Below are 18951 nucleotides of genomic sequence, written 5' to 3' on the forward strand. Positions count from 1 at the left end.
GTTCTATAGTACTATATAATTTTATGTACTGTTTCAGAAAGTAGTTTAATTGGAATATCATCTTAGGGTGATGATGGTAGGAATTTGTTCCTTCTTCTTGATGCCTTTAGAGGATAAATTCCTTACTTTTGGTTTACAAGACCGAAGTATCCTTTATACTATCAGGGCAAAACATTTTTTTTTTTTTTTTTTTTTTTTTTTTTTTTTTTGTATTTTGCCTTCAGTGATTCCTGAGAATGGTATTAGGATTAGGATAATGGAGGAGTAGCTGATGGAGGCTAGTTGTCCGATGATAGTAAACGGGTATTCTACATGTTGACCTCCAATTGAGGTTAGGATAAGTAGATTTGCTACTAGGATTCAATATAAGGCTTGTGTGATTGGATGGAAGATGAAGCTGCTTGTTTTGAGGTATGAAGGAAAGATGACTAAGGCATGGTATCTGTCCAGGAGAAAATTAATATAGTGTATAATATATACACTGACAGTGTAAGCTGTCAGTGAAGGAGCAAATGAGTGTTCCGACCTCTCAAATGTTATGACATCACTGCTATTGGCTGTTTTATTCCTGATGTTTACAAATCCAGGATTTTTACCAACCTCAATAGAAATGAAATATATTGGCTATATTAGAGCAGTAATTGACACAACTGGCATATAAAATTGGAGTTGGGTGAGGTCTGTGTTCTGAAAAATAACCAGAAACAATGACTTTCTCATACAGATGCAAAAGTGAGTCTATTTTAAAAGTGTGGCACATGAACAATATTATTTATGAGTAGTGAAAGAAAAAAAAAAACAAGGAAGCAAGAAAAAGTAACTACTAAAGAAAGTCAGAGCAGGCCTGGCATTTGTAAAGGTAATTGATATTTAGAGGTGTTTTGTAAAGGCTTTATGCTCTGGGCATAGATCCTCAGTTACATCAAAACATTCTAAACTGAACACATAAGTTTGCTTTTAGAACCCTGAGTGTATATTTGGCATGAAATCTTGCATGTCTCCAACACAGAGTGAATCCATGAGAGCCATATTCAATGAAGTCCTGACACTGTGTTGTTTCAGAGGGAAGGCACCTGGACTGACAACAGGTTTTCACTGGAAGCAGCTGACAGAGGACTCTCAGGACTCTACTTCAGCCATCATGAAACTACTCTTTTTTCTTCTTTCCCATGTTAGCAGTCTTATGGCAACAAAAGAGGCAACATTTTGTGATGATGAATACCACAGCTACCACACAGACCAAGAGGAATCCAATCACATCCAGAGAGTGGTACTGGAACCAGCTAAGGTCATGCAGAGCTGGGCGAAGGTGCTTGGCTCCTTTGTTGCGCATGACATACTCGATCCAGAAGATAGCTCGGTCCAGGGGCTTCATTGGCTGGTCATGGTGGATTCTGGATAATCTCATGGCATTCTGTTTATAGCTGCAGGGACAGTGTATACAACTAAAATTAAACAGAAGCTAATTTGCCGATTTACCTAACATTTGTTTAGTTGGGATTAAGTCCCACAAGCAACTCAAAATAAATCACATAGACTTGCCACACAAGTGATATGTTTTATAGTGTCAGAGAGGAGAGTTGAGTGACAGGGAGGTCAGTAAAACACATTTGTTTATCACAGGTTTTCTCTGAACTTGGTGTGTAGCTGACAGTGAAAGTACTTAGTGATCTCCTGCATGCACCTTCAGCTTCTCAGTTACACATGCTGGCTTATTTTTGCTTGATTCTTTAGAGAATATTTATTTTTAATTTGAAATTTGTAGATGAGCAATATTTATTGGTAAGAGAAAGTTAGTAAGGAGGTGCACTAACCTTTTGTGTGTATTTGTGTATTTGCAACATGTAACACATGATTTAAGACCAAGAAGGGAATAGACACAGAATTCTCTTAAGCTCTACAGGGTCATTCGTCATTTTGGACATCACCTCTCTAGTTTCAGATTCTCCTATTCTCTTCTGCCTGCTTCCTAATTCCTTTTTATAGCTAGTGTCCTGTTTTAAAAACACTTGTTGAGTATGATTCTTCCTTGCATAAAGTTCCACCAGTATTCTCACCAGAATAAAAGCAATGCAATTTTGTTCCTGGACTAAGAGACTGTATGTAAGAACTAGCAGCACTTTTTCCTGTTATTTTGCCTCTGGATCTTCTGATTAAGTACATTTTTATATTGGCAAACTTTGAAGCTACCCATAGTGTTCTCTGGGTATGGTAAGAATTTAATATTTTCTCTCACCTTTCGTACTATTTATGGAATATCGCATATCATTATAGAAGTAAAATAAAGTTTTACCAAGAGTTTTATAACTTCAGCAAATGTGGGTAAATATTTACCCTTTCATTAAGATTAAGGTTCATGATTACTTTATTATGTATTATTCCATTATATTTAGAAGTAGTTTCCTTGGTACCTATAAATATATATTTGTGATATTTATATATGTTTATAAAATATGTTCAGACTAACCATGTCTCATTCATTGAAATATAAATTTAGCAAAACTATAACATTAAATATAAGCACAAGTTTCAGTTATGTGAATTCACAAAGTTTTTCAAAGTCATTCTTTTTCAAATAGGATAAAAATCAATCTGATGATGATGCGAATCTATCAATATTTTTAAAGAAATAGTGTGGGGAGCAAACAGAAGTTGGCTATCATCCTAGTAGCCATCTTGAGCCATATACCCTTACAAAAGACTTGTTTTCAACAGCCTACAACAACTGAGCATACTCTAATAACATCTTGTTTTATATATCCTGGATTTTCCCTTGGGTGTGTTTGACTTAAAGGTGTGACTTAAAGGCATGAGTTAAGAAGTGAGACTTATAAAAGGTGAGAGGCAAACAGAAGAGCAGCCTGGAAAACTTGGAACTTGGAGGCACTAGGGAACTGGGAACTTGGAACTTGGAGGTACTAGGAAACTGGGAACTTGGAACTTGGAGGCAGTAGTGTCTTGGAACTAGGGACTAGGAACTCCAGACTTGGGACTTGGACTAGGAACAAGGGACTTGGAAAGAGAGAAGAAGAGAGACTTGCAAATAAATGGGAATAATTACACCCTGTCTGATCTCCATTCTTCGTGTCTGCCCTCACTCTCTCTCTTGCGGAATTCTGACACATGGACCGGAGCAGCAGTACCAGTCAGAACAATTTAGCTTCCATAGCTTGGGGCAGTGTGGGCTCTAACAATTTTGGCCCCCAAGCTTTTGGCAGTGCGGGTTCCAACATTTGGCAGAATGATCCCCGACAAAATAGTTATTCACACCAATATGAGTGTACATATTTTCAATGCCAACACTCAGGAGGCTGAAGTAGGCACAGTCATATGAGTTCATGGCTGGTCCTGTGATTTTATAGTAAGACTACGGTCCAAAAAAGAAAGAAGACATCTATATTAAAAAAAACTTTAAACAAATAAGCAAGCAAACAAACAGACTCACGAGGGGTCATTAATGACAGTCTTCAAGGCACTGAGGAGGTCTGTATCTGACAGTGTGTTGAAGTCCACTCTAACAGCTGCTCCCTTGGCTACCATATGGTTAATATTATCAGGTTGATCAGCAAACAAGGGAATACCAACAATAGGAATGCCATGATAGATCGCCTCATAGATGCCATTGGTCCCACCATGAGCTATAAAAGCTTTGGTTTTTGGATGACCTGCAGTGAGAAAAAGTTTTACATAATTATTGATCATAATAATAAAGAGAGAGGAAATATGAAGGCTCAGAAGAGGGCTGTTCTCATGTAAGTATATTATTATAGCCACAAACCTGTAGTGACATTTGCCTTACCAAGAAGGTCATTCTGGGGGATCCACTTGTACAGCCGAGTGTTGGATCCTAAGGTGTCTGGTTTCTTACCATCAAATTTCCACAGAACCTGTTACGCACAGACAATACCTTATTTAATTACAGACATTTCAAGGCTTTAGTATATTTTGATTCTGGGGAATTGAGATTACTTAGTTGAACATTATCCAAATGATGAACAATGAAATTTAAGAAAGGCAAATTCTAAAATAGTATGAGATATTAAAAGGTTGAAATAAAGGATACTTTTTTGTACTTGGCTTCATAGTAACTTGAGCATGACATTTAGTTATACTAATTGTATATGTCTGATAATTAATGACAAATTTGTGTAAACATGAAATTTTTAGACAGTTAATATAATCATTATTGGTAAACCCATGATCAATTAATAAGAGTTTATGATTGTGTATCTTTCATACATAATGTGATATATAGGAAATATGTACATCTCATATATGTTCTCAACATTACACCTTTTTAAGTCATAGGCACACCATTTTACCTATATTTTCATGTTCTTTAGGCTATTATAATTGAGTTTATTTTGATTTACAATATATTATATGATATAATTTTCCATTTTTGAAATAATTCTAACCAAGAATTAAAATTCCCTTTTTTTCAGATAAAATGTATTAAGGACTGTCCATGGAAAAATGTCAGCAGGAATATTAAAAATATGCTTTCTCTAGTTCTGAATACATTTCATGTTTAGTGTCACACTGAGTTCTAAAGTAAAATGAATCCTTATAAATTGGAATGTGACTGCAACTCTTTACTTTCTGCATGCTTTGAGTTTAGTAAATTAAATAAACTCCATAATAGGAGAAATTGGTATCAAGTAATAGAGTGAATTTAGCTTACAAACATCCAAACACTGCTACTGTTTGAAAGTCATTCAATAATACAATTCATGGGATGGGAGCTGCTAGATTCTTCCTATGTTATCCTTGTTTACACGCGACCCCTTCTTAAATTTCAATCTCTTTCACCATCCAGGAAAACAAGCTCACTTGATTTGCTGGTAACAGAATTTCTCCCGATGAGCTCATAATTTCATAATCCTGGTTCCACTTCAGTGTCAGGACCTTTTTTCATCAGTCCTCTCATATTTTCCTATGTCAGTAATTAGGAAGAACATATTTTTCCTCTTTTTTTTTCAGACATTCTTGTTTCATTTTCTGTATGTGGATGTTTTGCCTGCATGTAATTCTCTGCACTGTGAGTGTTCTTCCTGGGGGTATGAAGAGCACATTAGATTCCCTGGCAATTGAGTTGGGGACACTTGTGAGCTACTGTGTAAATTCCAGCAATCAAGCCCAGTTCCTCTGGAAGAGCAGCCTGTGCTTTTAATGCATCACTGAGTCATCTCTTTGGCCCCAGTATAATATTCCCCATTATTGTATTTCCTCCTGTTTCTCCTTCCTTCCATCCTTGCTTTCTTATACTTATTTTTTTTCTCACTTTGTTTGAGATATTGACCCAAGAAACAGCCCAGAAATGCTTGGAAATCAACAAGAAGTGTAAACTGGTTGTAAATATGAAGAAAAAGACCTACTTCAGATGTCTAAGCACCAACATGTCAGGTATGCACAACCCTGTTGGAGCTACGTGTGATCTTTCAGGTGATAATGTGAATCAGAAACAGACTAATATTTTATCCTCTGCAATTCATAATTTTCCTTTTCTTTTTTTCTTTTTTTCTTTTTTTTTGTTTTTGTTTTTGTTTTTCGAGACAGGGTTTCTCTGTGTAGCCCTGGCTGTCCTGGAACTCAGTCTGTAGACCAGGCTGGCCTCGAACTCAGAAATTCACCTGCCTCTGCTTCCCAAGTGCTGGGATTAAAGGCGTGCGCCACCACCGCCCGGCCATAATTTTCTTTTTAATGTGGTATTTGAGATGCATAAGAAATGCCCAGTTACTTTACTTTTCACAGAAATTTTCCCTACTGTATTCCTGTCCGTGTTCAACAGTCTTATAATACATTTTTTTTCACCTCGTGGACACTTTCTCTTACCTTCTGTGGAATCTGGGCAAGAGCAGAAGCAACTACATTGGCCTTTTTCTCTGTCATGTTTTTAACCATTGATCCCAGAGAAAACACCACCACACCATGTTCTCCAGAGCTCTGAACAAATTCTTCCATTTCCTATGAAGACAGTTGTGGCATCACAAATATATAGCTGCAAGGGTAGCATTGTCTAAAGCGCTGAGACCAACATTACCAGAGGAAGTCTCAAAATCACAGGAATTATTTTAGGAAGACCAGTGAGTGTATCCTTTGCCTTATCACAAATATATAGCTGCATGGGTAGCATTGTCCAAAAACTGAGAGCACCATTACCAGAGGAAATCTCAAAATCACAAGAATTATTTTAGAAAGACCCATGAGTGTATCCAGTGCCTCAGTCCTTAGTGTTCTTGAAGAATGCATTTGTACTATTAGTATAATTGACCAAAGTCAAAAAGTTAGAGGGAATAAAGTATTTTTAATAGAGAGGTCACTGAAATTTAGAGGATCATTAGGAGGTATTTTAAAAACAACTTGAGAAGGAGGGAGAAAGAATATAAGATCCAGAGGGGTTGGATGACATCCCATTGTCTACCAGGTACAATAACACTGATGCACTTACAAACTCACAGAGAAGGTAGCAACATGTCTAAACCATTCACATGTTTAAGTCACATGAATTCCAGCATTGAGAGTAGAAAATGGTCATGGACTTCCACTTCTAACTAAGAAGCTATTTGCAATTGATATCTGAAAACAAAAGGTTAAATCAGCTCTCCCTAATAGTGACTGGGTAAATCACTTATACACCAGGGTAGGTCCCAAGCTCAGGCAGGGGTATTTAGCCAACCAAAAATAAATGCCCTGCTTTTTATCCTTTGTGTGTTTTTTCTCTCCTTTTGTCTGCTTGCATATTTTTGGGCTCATTGCTTTTAAATCCATTCCTTTGATTTTTTTTTTTTTTTTTTTTTTTTTTTTTTTTTTTTTTTTTTTGAGATTTCTTTGAGGGAAATGAGTGTGGGGAGCAGTGAAAGAGGGAGTGGAAAGCAGAATGGGAGGGAGTGAGTGGGAGAGGTTGATGAGAGATAAGATAGGAAGTCTAAGAGGGGGACCAGGAGGTAGCAGCAGTTGGGATATAAATAAATGAGTTAATTTAATTTTTTTATTCTCACATTGAAAAGAGAGAAATTATCTGTAGTACATTTTAAATAAAAATAATGATGTTTCTTCTGCCAAAAAAAAAAAAAAAAAAGAAAAAAGAAAAAAGAAAAAAGGAAGAAAAACTCTATGACATTGGGAAAAACAAAATACAAAAAAAAAAAAAAAAAAAAAAAAACAACTAGTAATGTATAGAATAATCCCAGTATCCCTAGGAATAAATTAGGAACTCAAAAGGAGGAGTACCTTATAATAAATGCTTATGAAGAACAAATATATCAGAATGAAGAGATCGTCTACAGAGTTGGCGAATATTTGTAAATTGTTCAGAGAGTGTATTAATTACAAAAAAAAAAAAAAAAAAAAAAAAAAATACCTCTGTGGCTCTGCCAGAGCATGACATATACAGAGGTGGATGCTGGTAGCCAACTACTGAACTGATCACAAGGTCTACAATGGAGGAGTTAGTGAGAAGAGTTAAAGAGTTTTGTGGCCCCATGGGGAGAGTGACATTATCAGCCAACCAGAGCTCCAATTGTCTAAACAGCCACCTGGGAACAGACATGGAGGGACACATGGCTCCAGCTGTATATATAGTGAAGGATGGCCTTGTCAGGCATCAGTGGAAGAGAAGGTTCTAGGTCCCAAGAAGGCTGGATGCCCCCGTGTTGGGGAATTCGAGGGCAGGAGGCTGGAATGGGTATATGGGTAGGGGCACACCCTCATAAAAGCAGGAGGAGAGGAATGGGATAAGGGGTTTTGGAGGGGGAATTGGGAAAGAGGATAACATTTGAAATGTACATAAATAAATTATCCAACAAAAAAAGAAAGAAAAGAAAAGACAGATAATGGAATTGGCTATTGCAGTAGAGCCTTCGAGACTTTGTGTCAACAATTTAATATTATCCATATTACTGGGATTCCTTATAATCCTCAAGGACAAGCTACTGTGGAAGGGGCCCATGGACCTTTAAAAGAATATCTTCATGAAATAAAAATGGGGAGGTATATCTTTGTACACCACAAATTTATTTAAATCATATTCTTTTTATTTTAAATTTTTAAAAAAGTTTGGATGCCAAGGAATTTCTACTGTCTATGGCACCTTACAACCAGGCATTCTTATGCCGACGTGAAAGGAAAGGATCCACTTACTGGCATAAGGCATGATCCCCATCAGGTGTTAAATATGGGAAAGAGGGTGTGTTTGTGTTTGTTCTGCAGGAAGCAGAAGGAGCATGGTGTCTGCCAGAGCAACGGGTGTGACATGCTGATGCTGGAACAAAGATTGATGCTGACCTGTGAGCTTGCTGAGTGCCCTGACAATGGTGACTGGGAAGTTGTATTGGACATATATTCTCAATCCACTTTTGCTTACCTATATCCCAGATGGAACAAGCTGTCTTGCCTCAAGTTTTTAGACTTTGTGGGACAGAGAATCTAAAAGAGAATTATAATGACTCTTGCATTTTTCTTAAATGAGACCAGTTTTTCGGACTCAATCATGGACTGGTCTAGAAACCAATCCAATATTGGAAATAACAGTCTTTATTTGGAAGGCTGTTTCTGGACATTTTCAGAGACATATTTGGAAGTTAACTGCAGTTCTCTATGACATTATGTCAGCAAGAAATAAAGTTAGGGCAGGATTTCAGACAAGTGTTAGTGCATGTGTTAAGGCTCTTTTAATTGTCAAGTTAAAATTACTTTTGTTTTTTCTAGAGAATTTAATGTAAGTTGCACTGATTGTACACTTTTAATTGTGTTAGTATGTTGAAATCTGACATCTGTTATGGAGGTCTATCGACCAGCTTTTGTTTTATTGCCTGAGTAGTACAGAACCTTAGTATTCTGAAAAAAGCCTACAAGTACTGGAAGAAGTGAGTCAGGCTTTTAGCAGAATCAGGAGGGTAATGGGATTGATTATTGCCGGTATAACAGCTTTAATTACATTTATTGCTAGCATGACTGCTGCTTCAATTGCTTTGACACAAGAAGTTAAGACAGCTGCTTTTGTTAATCATTTAGCAAAAAAGGTTACTAATGTGTTGAGTATAGAGGAGGTTTTAGATAGGCATTTGGAACAACGGATGGATGCTCTTTATCCCATTCAAATTATTTGAATGTGTTTGAGAGTTTAAGAGTAAGGAGCCATCATGGTCAAGTGTCTTACCAAATACCACTGGTATTGTATTACTTCTAAATTAGCAAGGATAGTTATTATAATTAGCAAAAGTTTAAAGACACTTGCAGTGTATTTGGCATAATTCTAACACCTCCCTGCATGTCTCAACTTTGCATAGTGAGCTTATGAATTTAAAGAATGCTGCTCTGCTGAGTGTTGATGCTGCAGATGTTGCTCATAAAATTACCTGTGACCGGAAGTCAGTATTTCCATTTTAGTCAAGCTTCAAGCATGGTATATATAGCTTGAGCATGGTAGTCCTTTTTGTCCTTGGAATACTTTTATTCCTGCTCATCATGTGAAAGCTTGTCTTTAACAACATCAACATGTTGGTAGGTAAAGTACATGGCTTGAAACTGAGAATGGACCCCCAGAAAAAGTTATTAATTCAACAGGGTAGAAATCAAAGGACAGGTAATATTCTGAACAGAGCCTTACCAACCTAAGGCAGAAGTCCATTGCTTTTGATAATGCACATTCCACGAAGGGTACACAAGGCATTCTTGTCAGAATGACCTAAGACAAGCTCAGTCTTGTTTATGAAATAAAAAAGAGGGAGATGCGGAGAGCTTTTGGGGCTGATTGGCAAGAATCTGACATGGGCCAAGAAAATAGAAATGGGCTTCAGGCAGGAATCTGACATTAGGCTAGAACAAAGAAGTAATTTCAGGCAGGAATATAAATCTTAGGCTGGAACAAAAAAGTAAGTTCAGGAAGGAATCTAAATCTTAGGCTAGAACAAAGAAGTAATTTCAGGCATGAAAATAACTTTGGGCTAGGACAGGAAAGTAGGCTCAGATATTGTGGTCATCCTGATAAGCTTTTAGTAATAATGATCAAGGAAGTTGTCACAGAACTTTGTCTAGTTTCTTGCTTATTCTTTAACCATTTGTGTTTATTTTCTTGCTTGTTCCTCAACCTAGAACTGACCTTAATACTTGCATGTAATTGAAATGGCATAAAAGCAAAAAGGAGGAGGGGGGATGGCATAGGGGCATTCTTTGGGGAGACTATGGGGGGAAGAGGATGAAATCTGAACTGTAAATAAATACAATATCCAACAAAAAAGAAAGAAAAGAAAAAATAAGTTTCCAGGAAAAAAAAAACCTCTTTAACATCAAAAGAAAAAAGAATTCAATAAGCTTAGGCCAATGGTCCAAAGTAGTTGTTCCCTCAGATGAAGTAGCCTCCAGTTATCTGAAAAATTTTCAATAATTTTAGCTATCAGAAAAATTCAATTCATGTATGTCACTTTTCCATCATAATCCAGTTATAATGAATGTCACAACAATTTAATATAAAGTGCTCCTACAGATATTATGGAAATGTAATACTTATCCATTTATCCTTGTTGGAAATTTCAAATGATGTCAATACAAAATATAAATAATTTTCTTGATATCAATATAAAAACAAATATTTTTTTTCATATAAGTAACATTGGTATGATATATACAGTTAACCTATGCCACCCTTTGGTGATATCTGAGAGAAATAGTTGTAAGGAAAAAATTCCACATAATAATGTTCCCTGCATCACTATTTGCAATGCCCCTAATACAGAATTAGCTTAGATATTCTTCAACTGATTAATGTGAAAATGTGTCTGTAAATAATATATAATATACAATTATGTTTTACCCAGAGATTAAAAATATTATTATTATATGATCCCAGGTAAACAGCTATTATTTAGTGGACATGATGTTAAGCAGTAAGCCAGACACAGAAATATAAGTGTTGTTTCCTTTTTCATATGTGGAAACTACAAAGACGAAATAAAAATACCTGCAAAATGTAAATGTAGAAAGACTACAGGGAAGTGGAAATGTAAAAGGGAGCAGTGTGTGGAACACACACATGAAGTTGTCTAACTCCACCTGCGTGCCATGCTATAACCTGCTTAGTTAGGTCTGGAGTTCTTGGCAGTTGTCTGTTTTCCTCTCTCTTGTTTTCATCTGCTAATTTAACCCTGTACACTGGCCAGGCAGTGAAACAACACAAGGATTTGAGGACATTACCTCTGATCTTTGTTGGATATTTCTCTAACTTATCTATCTATCTATCTATCTCTAATTATACAATACATAACATTTATTATACTGTATATAATACTTCATCATCAGTATAAGATTTTCAAGTCCAATATAATTTCTCTTTAACAAAGAAATGGATCCTTTGTTTCTTGAGCTCTTCAACACATATCTGGTATTTATTATATGTTCTTGAAGAGAATATAAATTATATTTTATGAATTACCTAAACATCCTTATATCATTGACCACATTCTAAAGTGATTTGACACTGTTTCACACTAATGAGAAACAGAGATGTAAGAAAATATTATATATGTCAATTGTCAGAGAGTTCTAACTCATTTTTTATACTTCTCAGGAAACCAAACAACTGAAAAGAAACCAAACATCTGATGAATTGTTTTCTTGAAAAAGGAAAAACTGTTTATCAAGAGAAACAATAAAGAGTTACCTTAGGCAGTGGTTTGGCTGGTTTGCAATGGAATCCTCCAATAAAGTCAAAATTAGGCAAGAAAGGGTGAGGAAATTGCAAGTCCCAGAAGGTTCGAATGAGCCATATGTCTGCCTTCCCCATCATCTCAGTTAATGTAGTGGGTCTCCCTGTACCCCAAAACACATAAAATATACAATGGTTAAAGGAGATTGTCTGGAATATAGCAGGTGATTTCTGTGAGTTGAGATCATGTAGACAAGCAATTTAAGATGTTTCAATTATGATTTATGATATAATTATATTAACATAAATATTGTGTGAAAATTCCATTGATTTGCAAAGTTACGCCAATGAATTTGAAACATTCTGAGTCTTGTAAAGAAGCTTGAAAATGATTAGAAAAACAGCTTTCTGCTCCTGTGTAGACATCATATCCCGAAACATCCTAGAGAGGCCACTGAACTCAGAGTGACAGACACCATATCGCAAGACTACCTAGAGGAGCCAGTGAACTCAGAGCAGCGGGCACCCATATCCTGAGACATTCTTGAGGAGACACTGTACTCACAACAGTGGACACCTTATCCTGAGACATCCTAGAGGAGACACTGCACCTAGAGCAGCAGACACCTAGCTGGTCTGTTACCATGGAGACACCATATCCTGAGACATCCTAGAGGAGACACTGTACTCAGAGCAGCTGGAGCTCAGGGTTAACAGATCACAGAGATATCTGGACCCTGCGGCGTTCAGACACAAGCAAGATAACTGAAAATGCAGGCTCCAGTCAGAGACAGTGAGTGCAGGTAGCACTAGAGTTAACCCAATGGTGAAAGGCAAAAGCAAGAATGTAAGCAACAGAATCCAAAGTTACATGGCATCATCAGAACACAGTTCTCCCATCATAGCAAGCCCTGAACACCCCACCACACCGGAAAAGCAGGATTCAGAATTAAAATCACCTCTCATGATGATGATAGAGGACTATAAGAAAGACATAAATAACACTCTCAAAGAATGTAAGGAGAACACAGGTAGACAGGTAGAAGCCTTTAAAGAGGAAACACAAAAATCCCTTAAAAATTGCAAGAAAACACAACCAAACAGATGAAGGAATTAAACAAAACCATCCAGGATTTAAAAATGGAAGTAGAAACAATAAAGAAATCACAAAGGGACAATACCCTGGAGATAGAAAACCTAGGAAAAAGATCAGGAGTCATAGACACAAGTATCACCAACAGAATACAAGAGATAGAGGAGAGAATCTCATGTGCAGAAGATACCATGGAAAACATTGACATAACTGTCAAAGAAAATGCAACATACAAAAAGCTACTAACCCAAAACATCCAGGAAATCTAGGACACAATGAGAAGACCAAACCTAAGGATAATAGGTATAGATAAGGGTAAAGACTCCCAACTTAAAGGACCAGTAAATATCTTCAACAAAATTATAGAGGAAAACTTCTCTAACCTAAAGAAAGAGATGTCCATAAATATACAAGAAGCCTACAGAACTCCAAATAGTCTAGACCAGAAAAGTAATACCTCCCGTCACATAATAATCAAAACATCAAATGTACAAAACAAAGAAAAAATACTAAAAGCAGTAAGGGAAAAAGGTAAAGTAACATATAGAGGCAGACCTATAAAAATTACACCAGACTTCTTACCAGAGACTATAAAGGCCAGAAGATCCTTGTCTGACCCTAAAAGACCCTACAGACCATAAGAGAACACAAATGCCAGTCCAGACTACTATACCCAGCAAAACTGTCAATCACTATTGATGGACAAGCCAAGATAATCCATGACAAAACCAAATTTACACACTATCTTCCCACAAATCCAGCACTTCAAAGGATAATGGATGGAAAACTCCAACACAAGGATGGAAACTACAACCTAGAAAAAGCAAGAAAGTAACCTTCCAACAACCCCAAAAGAAGATAGCTACACAAACATAATGCCACCTCCAATAACAAAAATAACAGGAAGAAACAACCATTTTTCTTTAATATCTCTTAATATCAATGGACTCTATTTGCCAATAAAAAGACATAGACTATGAGATTGGATACATAAACAGGACCCAGCATTTTGCTGCATACAGGAAACGTACATCTGTGACAAAGACAGTCACCATCTCATAGTAAAAGGATGGAAAACAATCTTCCAAGCAAATGGTCCCAAGAAACAAGCTTTAGTAGTGATTCTAATATTAAATAAAATCAATTTTCAACCAAAAGTAATAAAAAAGATAAGGAACGACACTTCATATTCATCAAAGGAAAAAGGTACTAAGACGAACTCTTAATTCTGAACATCTATGCCCCAAATGCAAGGGCACACACATACATAAAAGCAACTTTACTAAAGCTTAAAGAATACATTGCACCTCACACAATAATAGTGGGAGTTTTCAACACCCTGCTCTCAGCAATGGACAGATTATGGAAAGAAAAACTAAACTGAGATACAATGAAACTAACAGAAGTTATGAAACAATTGGACTTAAGTGACATCTATAGAACATTTCATCCTAAAACAAAAGAATATACCTTTTTCTCAGCACCTCATGGTACCTTCTCCAAAACAGACCATAAAATTGGTCACAAAACAGGCCTCAACAGATACAAAAAGATTAAAATAAACCCTTGTACCCTATCAGACCACCATGGACTAAGGCTGGGCTTTAAGAATGACAAAAACAATGGAAAGCCCACATATATGTGGAAACTGAACAATGCTCTACTCAATGATGACTTGGTCAAGGAAGAAATAGACTTTTTAGAATTTAATGAAAATGGGGACACCTCATACCAAAACTTGTGGGACTTTATGAAAGAAGTACTAGGAGGAAACTCATAGTTCTAAGTGCCTACAAAAAGAAACTGTAGAAAGCATACACTAACAACTTGACAGCACATCTAAAAGCTTTAGAACGAAAAGAAGCAAATATACCCAAGAGGAGTAGACCGCAGGAGATAATCAAACTCAGGGCTGAAAACAACAAGGTGGAAACAGAAAGAACTATACAAAATATCAAGAAAACCAGGAACCGGTTCTTTGAGACAATAAACAAGATAGATAAACCTTTAGCCAGACTAACCAAAGGGCACAGAGACAGTATTCAAATTACTAAAATCAGAACTGAAAAGGGTGACATAACAACAGAAACTGAGGAAATTTAAATAATCATCCAATCCTACTACAAAGGCCTATACTCAACAAACTGGAAAATCTGGATGAAATGGACAATTTTCTAGACAGATACCAAGTATCAAAATTAAATCAGGAGCAGATAAACCATCTAAAGAGTCCCATAACCCCTAAAGAAATAGAAGCAGTCATTAAAAGTCTCCACACCAAAAAATCTCTGGGACAAGATGGTTTTAGTGCAGAATTCTATCAGACCTCCAAGGAAGACCTAATACCAATTCTCTTCAAAGTATTCCACAGAATAGAAACAGAAGGAAAAAGTTCTATGAAGCTACAATTACGCTCATACCTAAACCTCACAAAGATCCAACAAAGAAAGAGAACTACAGACCAATCTCACTTATGAATATTGATGCAAAAATACTCAATAAAATTCTCTCAAACCAAATCTAAGAATACATCAAAACAATCATCCACCATGATCAAGTAGGCTTTATCCCAGGAATGCAGGGATGGTTCAATATTCGGAAATCCATCAATATAATCCAGTAAATAAATAAACTCAAAGAACAAAAAACCACATGATCATCTTACTAGATGCTGAGAAAGCATTTGACAAAATTCAGCATCTCTTCATGTTAAAAGTCTTGAAAAGATCAGGAATTCAAGGCACATACCTAAACACAGTAAAAGCAATATACAGCAAGCCAGTAGCCAACATTAAACTAAATGGAGAGAAACTTGAAGCAATCCCACTAAGATCAGAGACTAGACAAGGCTGTTCACTCTCACCCTACCTATTCAATATAGTACTGGAAGTCCTAGCCAGAGTGATTAGACAACAAAAGGAGGTGAAAGGAATACAAATAGGAAAGGAAGAAGTCAAAATCTCACTACTTGCAGATGATATGATAGTATACTTAAGTGACCCTAAAATTTCCACCAGAGAATTCCTAAACCTCATAAACAACTTCAGCAAAGTGGCTGGATATAAAATCAACTCAAACAAATCAGTAGCCTTCCTCTATTCAAAGGATAAACAGGCTGAGAAAGAAATTAGGGAAATGACACCCTTCATAATCATCACAAATAATATATCTTGGAGTGAATCTAACCAAGCAAGTGAAAGATCTGTATGACAAGAACTTCAAGTCCCTAAAGAAAGAAATAGTAGAAGATCTCAGAAGATGGAAAAATCTCCCATGCTCCTGGATTGGCAGGATTAAGTTAGTAAAAATGGCCATCTTGCCAAATGCAATCTACATATTCAATGCAATCCCCATCAAAATTCCAAATCAATTCTTCATAGAGATAGAAAGAGCAATTTGCAAATTCATTTGGAATAACAAAAAACCCAGGATAGGGAGAACTATTCCCAACAATAAAAAAAAAATTCTGGAGGAATCACTGTCCCTGACCTCAAGCTGTACTACAGAGCAATAGTGATTAAAAACTGCATGGTATTGGTACAGAGACAGGCATGAAGATCAATGGAATAGAACTGAAGATCCAGAAATGAGCCCACATACCTATGGTCACTTGATCTTTGGCAAAGATCTAAAACCATCCAGTGGAAAAAGGACAGCATTTTCAGCAAATGGTGCTGGTTCAACTGGAGGTCAACATGTAGAAGGATGCAAATCAATCCAGTCATATCTCCTTGTACAAAGCTCAAATCCAAGTGGACCTTAACTTAAAACCAGATACACTGAAACTAATAGAAGAGAAAGTGGAAAAGACCCTTGAATACCTAGGCACAGGGGAAAAGTTCCTGAACAGAACACCAATGGCTTATGCTCTAAGATTAAGGATTGACAAATGGGATTTCATAAAATTTCAAAGCTTCTGTAAGGCAAAGGACATTGTCAATAAGACAAAACAGCAACCAACAGATTGGGAAAAGGTTTTTTACCAATCTTACATGTGATAGATGGCTAATATCCAATATATACAAAGAACTCAAGAAATTATACTCTGGATAATCGAATAACCCTATTAAAATGGTGTACAGCTAAACAAAGAATTCTCAACAGAGGAAATTCAAATGGCTGAGAAGCACCTTAAGAAATGCTCAACATCCATAGTCATCAGGGAAATGCAAATTAAAACAACCCTGAGATCCCACCTTACACTAGTCAGAATGGCTAAGAGCAAAAACTCAGGTGATAGTAGATGCTGGGGAGGATGTGGAGAAAGAGGAACACTCCTCCATTGTTGGTGAGATTGCAAGCTGGTACAACCACTCTGGAAATCAGTCTGGTGGTTCCTCAGAAAATTGCACATAGCATTACCTGAGGACCTAGGCATACCACTCCTGGGCATATACCCAGAAGATGCTCCAATATATAACAAACACATATGCTCCACTATGTTCATAGCAGCCTTATTTACAATAGCCAGAAGCTGGAAATAACCAAGATGTCCCTCAACAGAGGAATGGATACAAAAAATGTGGTAATTTACACAATGGAGTACTACTCAGGTATTAAAAATAATGAATTTGAGAAATTTTTAGGTAAATGGATGGAACTAAAAATTATCATCCTGATTGAGTTAGCTCAATCACAAAAGAACACAGCATGGTATTTACTCACTGTTAAGTGGATGTTAGCCCAAAAGCTTGGAATAGACAAGAGTCAAATCACAGACCACATAAAGCTCATGAAGAAGGAAGACCAAGTGTGGATGCCTCAGTCCTACTTAGAGGAGTAACAAAAAATACTCAAGGGAGCAAATATGGAAACAAAGTGTGGGAGAGAAACTGAAGGAGGGGCCACCTGTAGACCATTCCACCTGTATATCCATCCCATGTGCAGTCACCAAAGGTAGACACTGATGTATATATCAGGAAGTACATGCTGACAAGAGTCTGATATAGCTGTCTCCTTAGAGGTCTGCCAGAGGCTGACACATTCAGAGGCTGATGTTCACAGCTAACCACTGATCTGATCAAAGGTTTCCCAATGGAGAAGTTAGAAGACTGAAGGAGCAGAAAGGGTTTGTTGCCCCATTAGGAGAGCAACAATACCAATCAACCAGAGCTCCCTAGGGTCTAAACCCCCAGCCTGGGAGCACATAGGGAGGGACCCATGACTCCATCTGTACATAAGAGGAGCGTGACCTTGTTGGGCATAGGTGGGAGAGAATATCCTTGGTTCCATGAAGTATGAACATCTAGTTGGGGAGAATTCGAGGGTGGAAAGTTGGGAGTAGGAGAGTATGTGGGGGCACATCCTTATAGAAGAATGAGGAGGGAGGATGGGATAGGAAGTTCCTGGGTGGTGGGGTAAGGGGGATAAGGGGATAAAATCTGAAATGTAAGTATAACATCCAATAAAATTAAATTAAAAAAACAGCTTTCATAAAATTTTTAGTCTACTTTATCCATTTTCCTAATTATTCTCTTGATTTCTGATTCTTGAAATATACCATGATAATTTGTAAGGTATGACTAAGTTACCTTTATCACTGCTGTACTGTGTCTATTACAGGAAACTAGTAGTAGTAACATAGTTGTATTCATCAAAGTTATAGCTGGATATTTCCATAAATAGTTAACTTTTAACTTCTTTTTACTATTAATTTAGGTATTATTTTATTTAATAAAAATATATTTAATAATAATAAAAATGTGCATTTTGTAGCAAGATTTAAGGCTTTAAAACATAAGTTTTACAGATATGAGACATTTAAAATTTTAAGAACAGCAAGTTGCCTTGACTGTTTCTAGTTCTAGTGATAGTATCTAATTGTGAAAAACGTTTCATTATATACTTGATAAATTTTTTAATTTCTAAGGGGATGTGTTTTCTTCAGTGCTACAAAGATAGTTTAGGTAGCAAATTATGAGTCTGTAGTGTTCTCATTTACAGTCATTAAAGCACTCCATGAAACCTGAAGTTTCTTTTATTGAGACAAACATAGAGTAGATCAAATGATTATCAAGAGAAATCTCTGTCTCAGTTTGCCTGGGTAGTAATTTCTGGAGTGTTCTGATCAGTTACTCTACAGTATTTTGTCTTGATTTCAGGCTCTCTGCTCATTTCCAATTTTTACTTTATCACCTCACAATTAACAATCTCATTCTATGACTTTATATTATACTATATTATATGTTATATATTATATATATTATAAATATAT

The 18951-nt window shown here is 36.5% G+C and overlaps 1 protein-coding gene across 1 annotated transcript in view; it reads right to left on the reverse strand.

Annotated features, from left to right (window-relative positions):
- Positions 1-257: 257 nt before the first annotated feature.
- Positions 258-18951, reverse strand: part of LOC117712845 (UDP-glucuronosyltransferase 2B1-like) — a 19531-nt gene continuing 837 nt past the window's right edge. The window contains exons 2-6 of the mRNA XM_034509041.2: positions 11660-11808; positions 5836-5967; positions 3800-3887; positions 3446-3665; positions 258-1424 (exon numbers count right to left, since the gene is read on the reverse strand). Of these exons, the coding sequence (XP_034364932.1) occupies positions 1148-1424; positions 3446-3665; positions 3800-3887; positions 5836-5967; positions 11660-11808 (866 nt within the window). The 3' untranslated portion in view covers positions 258-1147. The remainder of the gene's footprint in view (positions 1425-3445; positions 3666-3799; positions 3888-5835; positions 5968-11659; positions 11809-18951) is intronic.

The sequence above is a fragment of the Arvicanthis niloticus genome, chromosome 7 (assembly GCF_011762505.2).
Source record: "Arvicanthis niloticus isolate mArvNil1 chromosome 7, mArvNil1.pat.X, whole genome shotgun sequence".
Lineage (NCBI taxonomy): Eukaryota > Metazoa > Chordata > Mammalia > Rodentia > Muridae > Arvicanthis > Arvicanthis niloticus.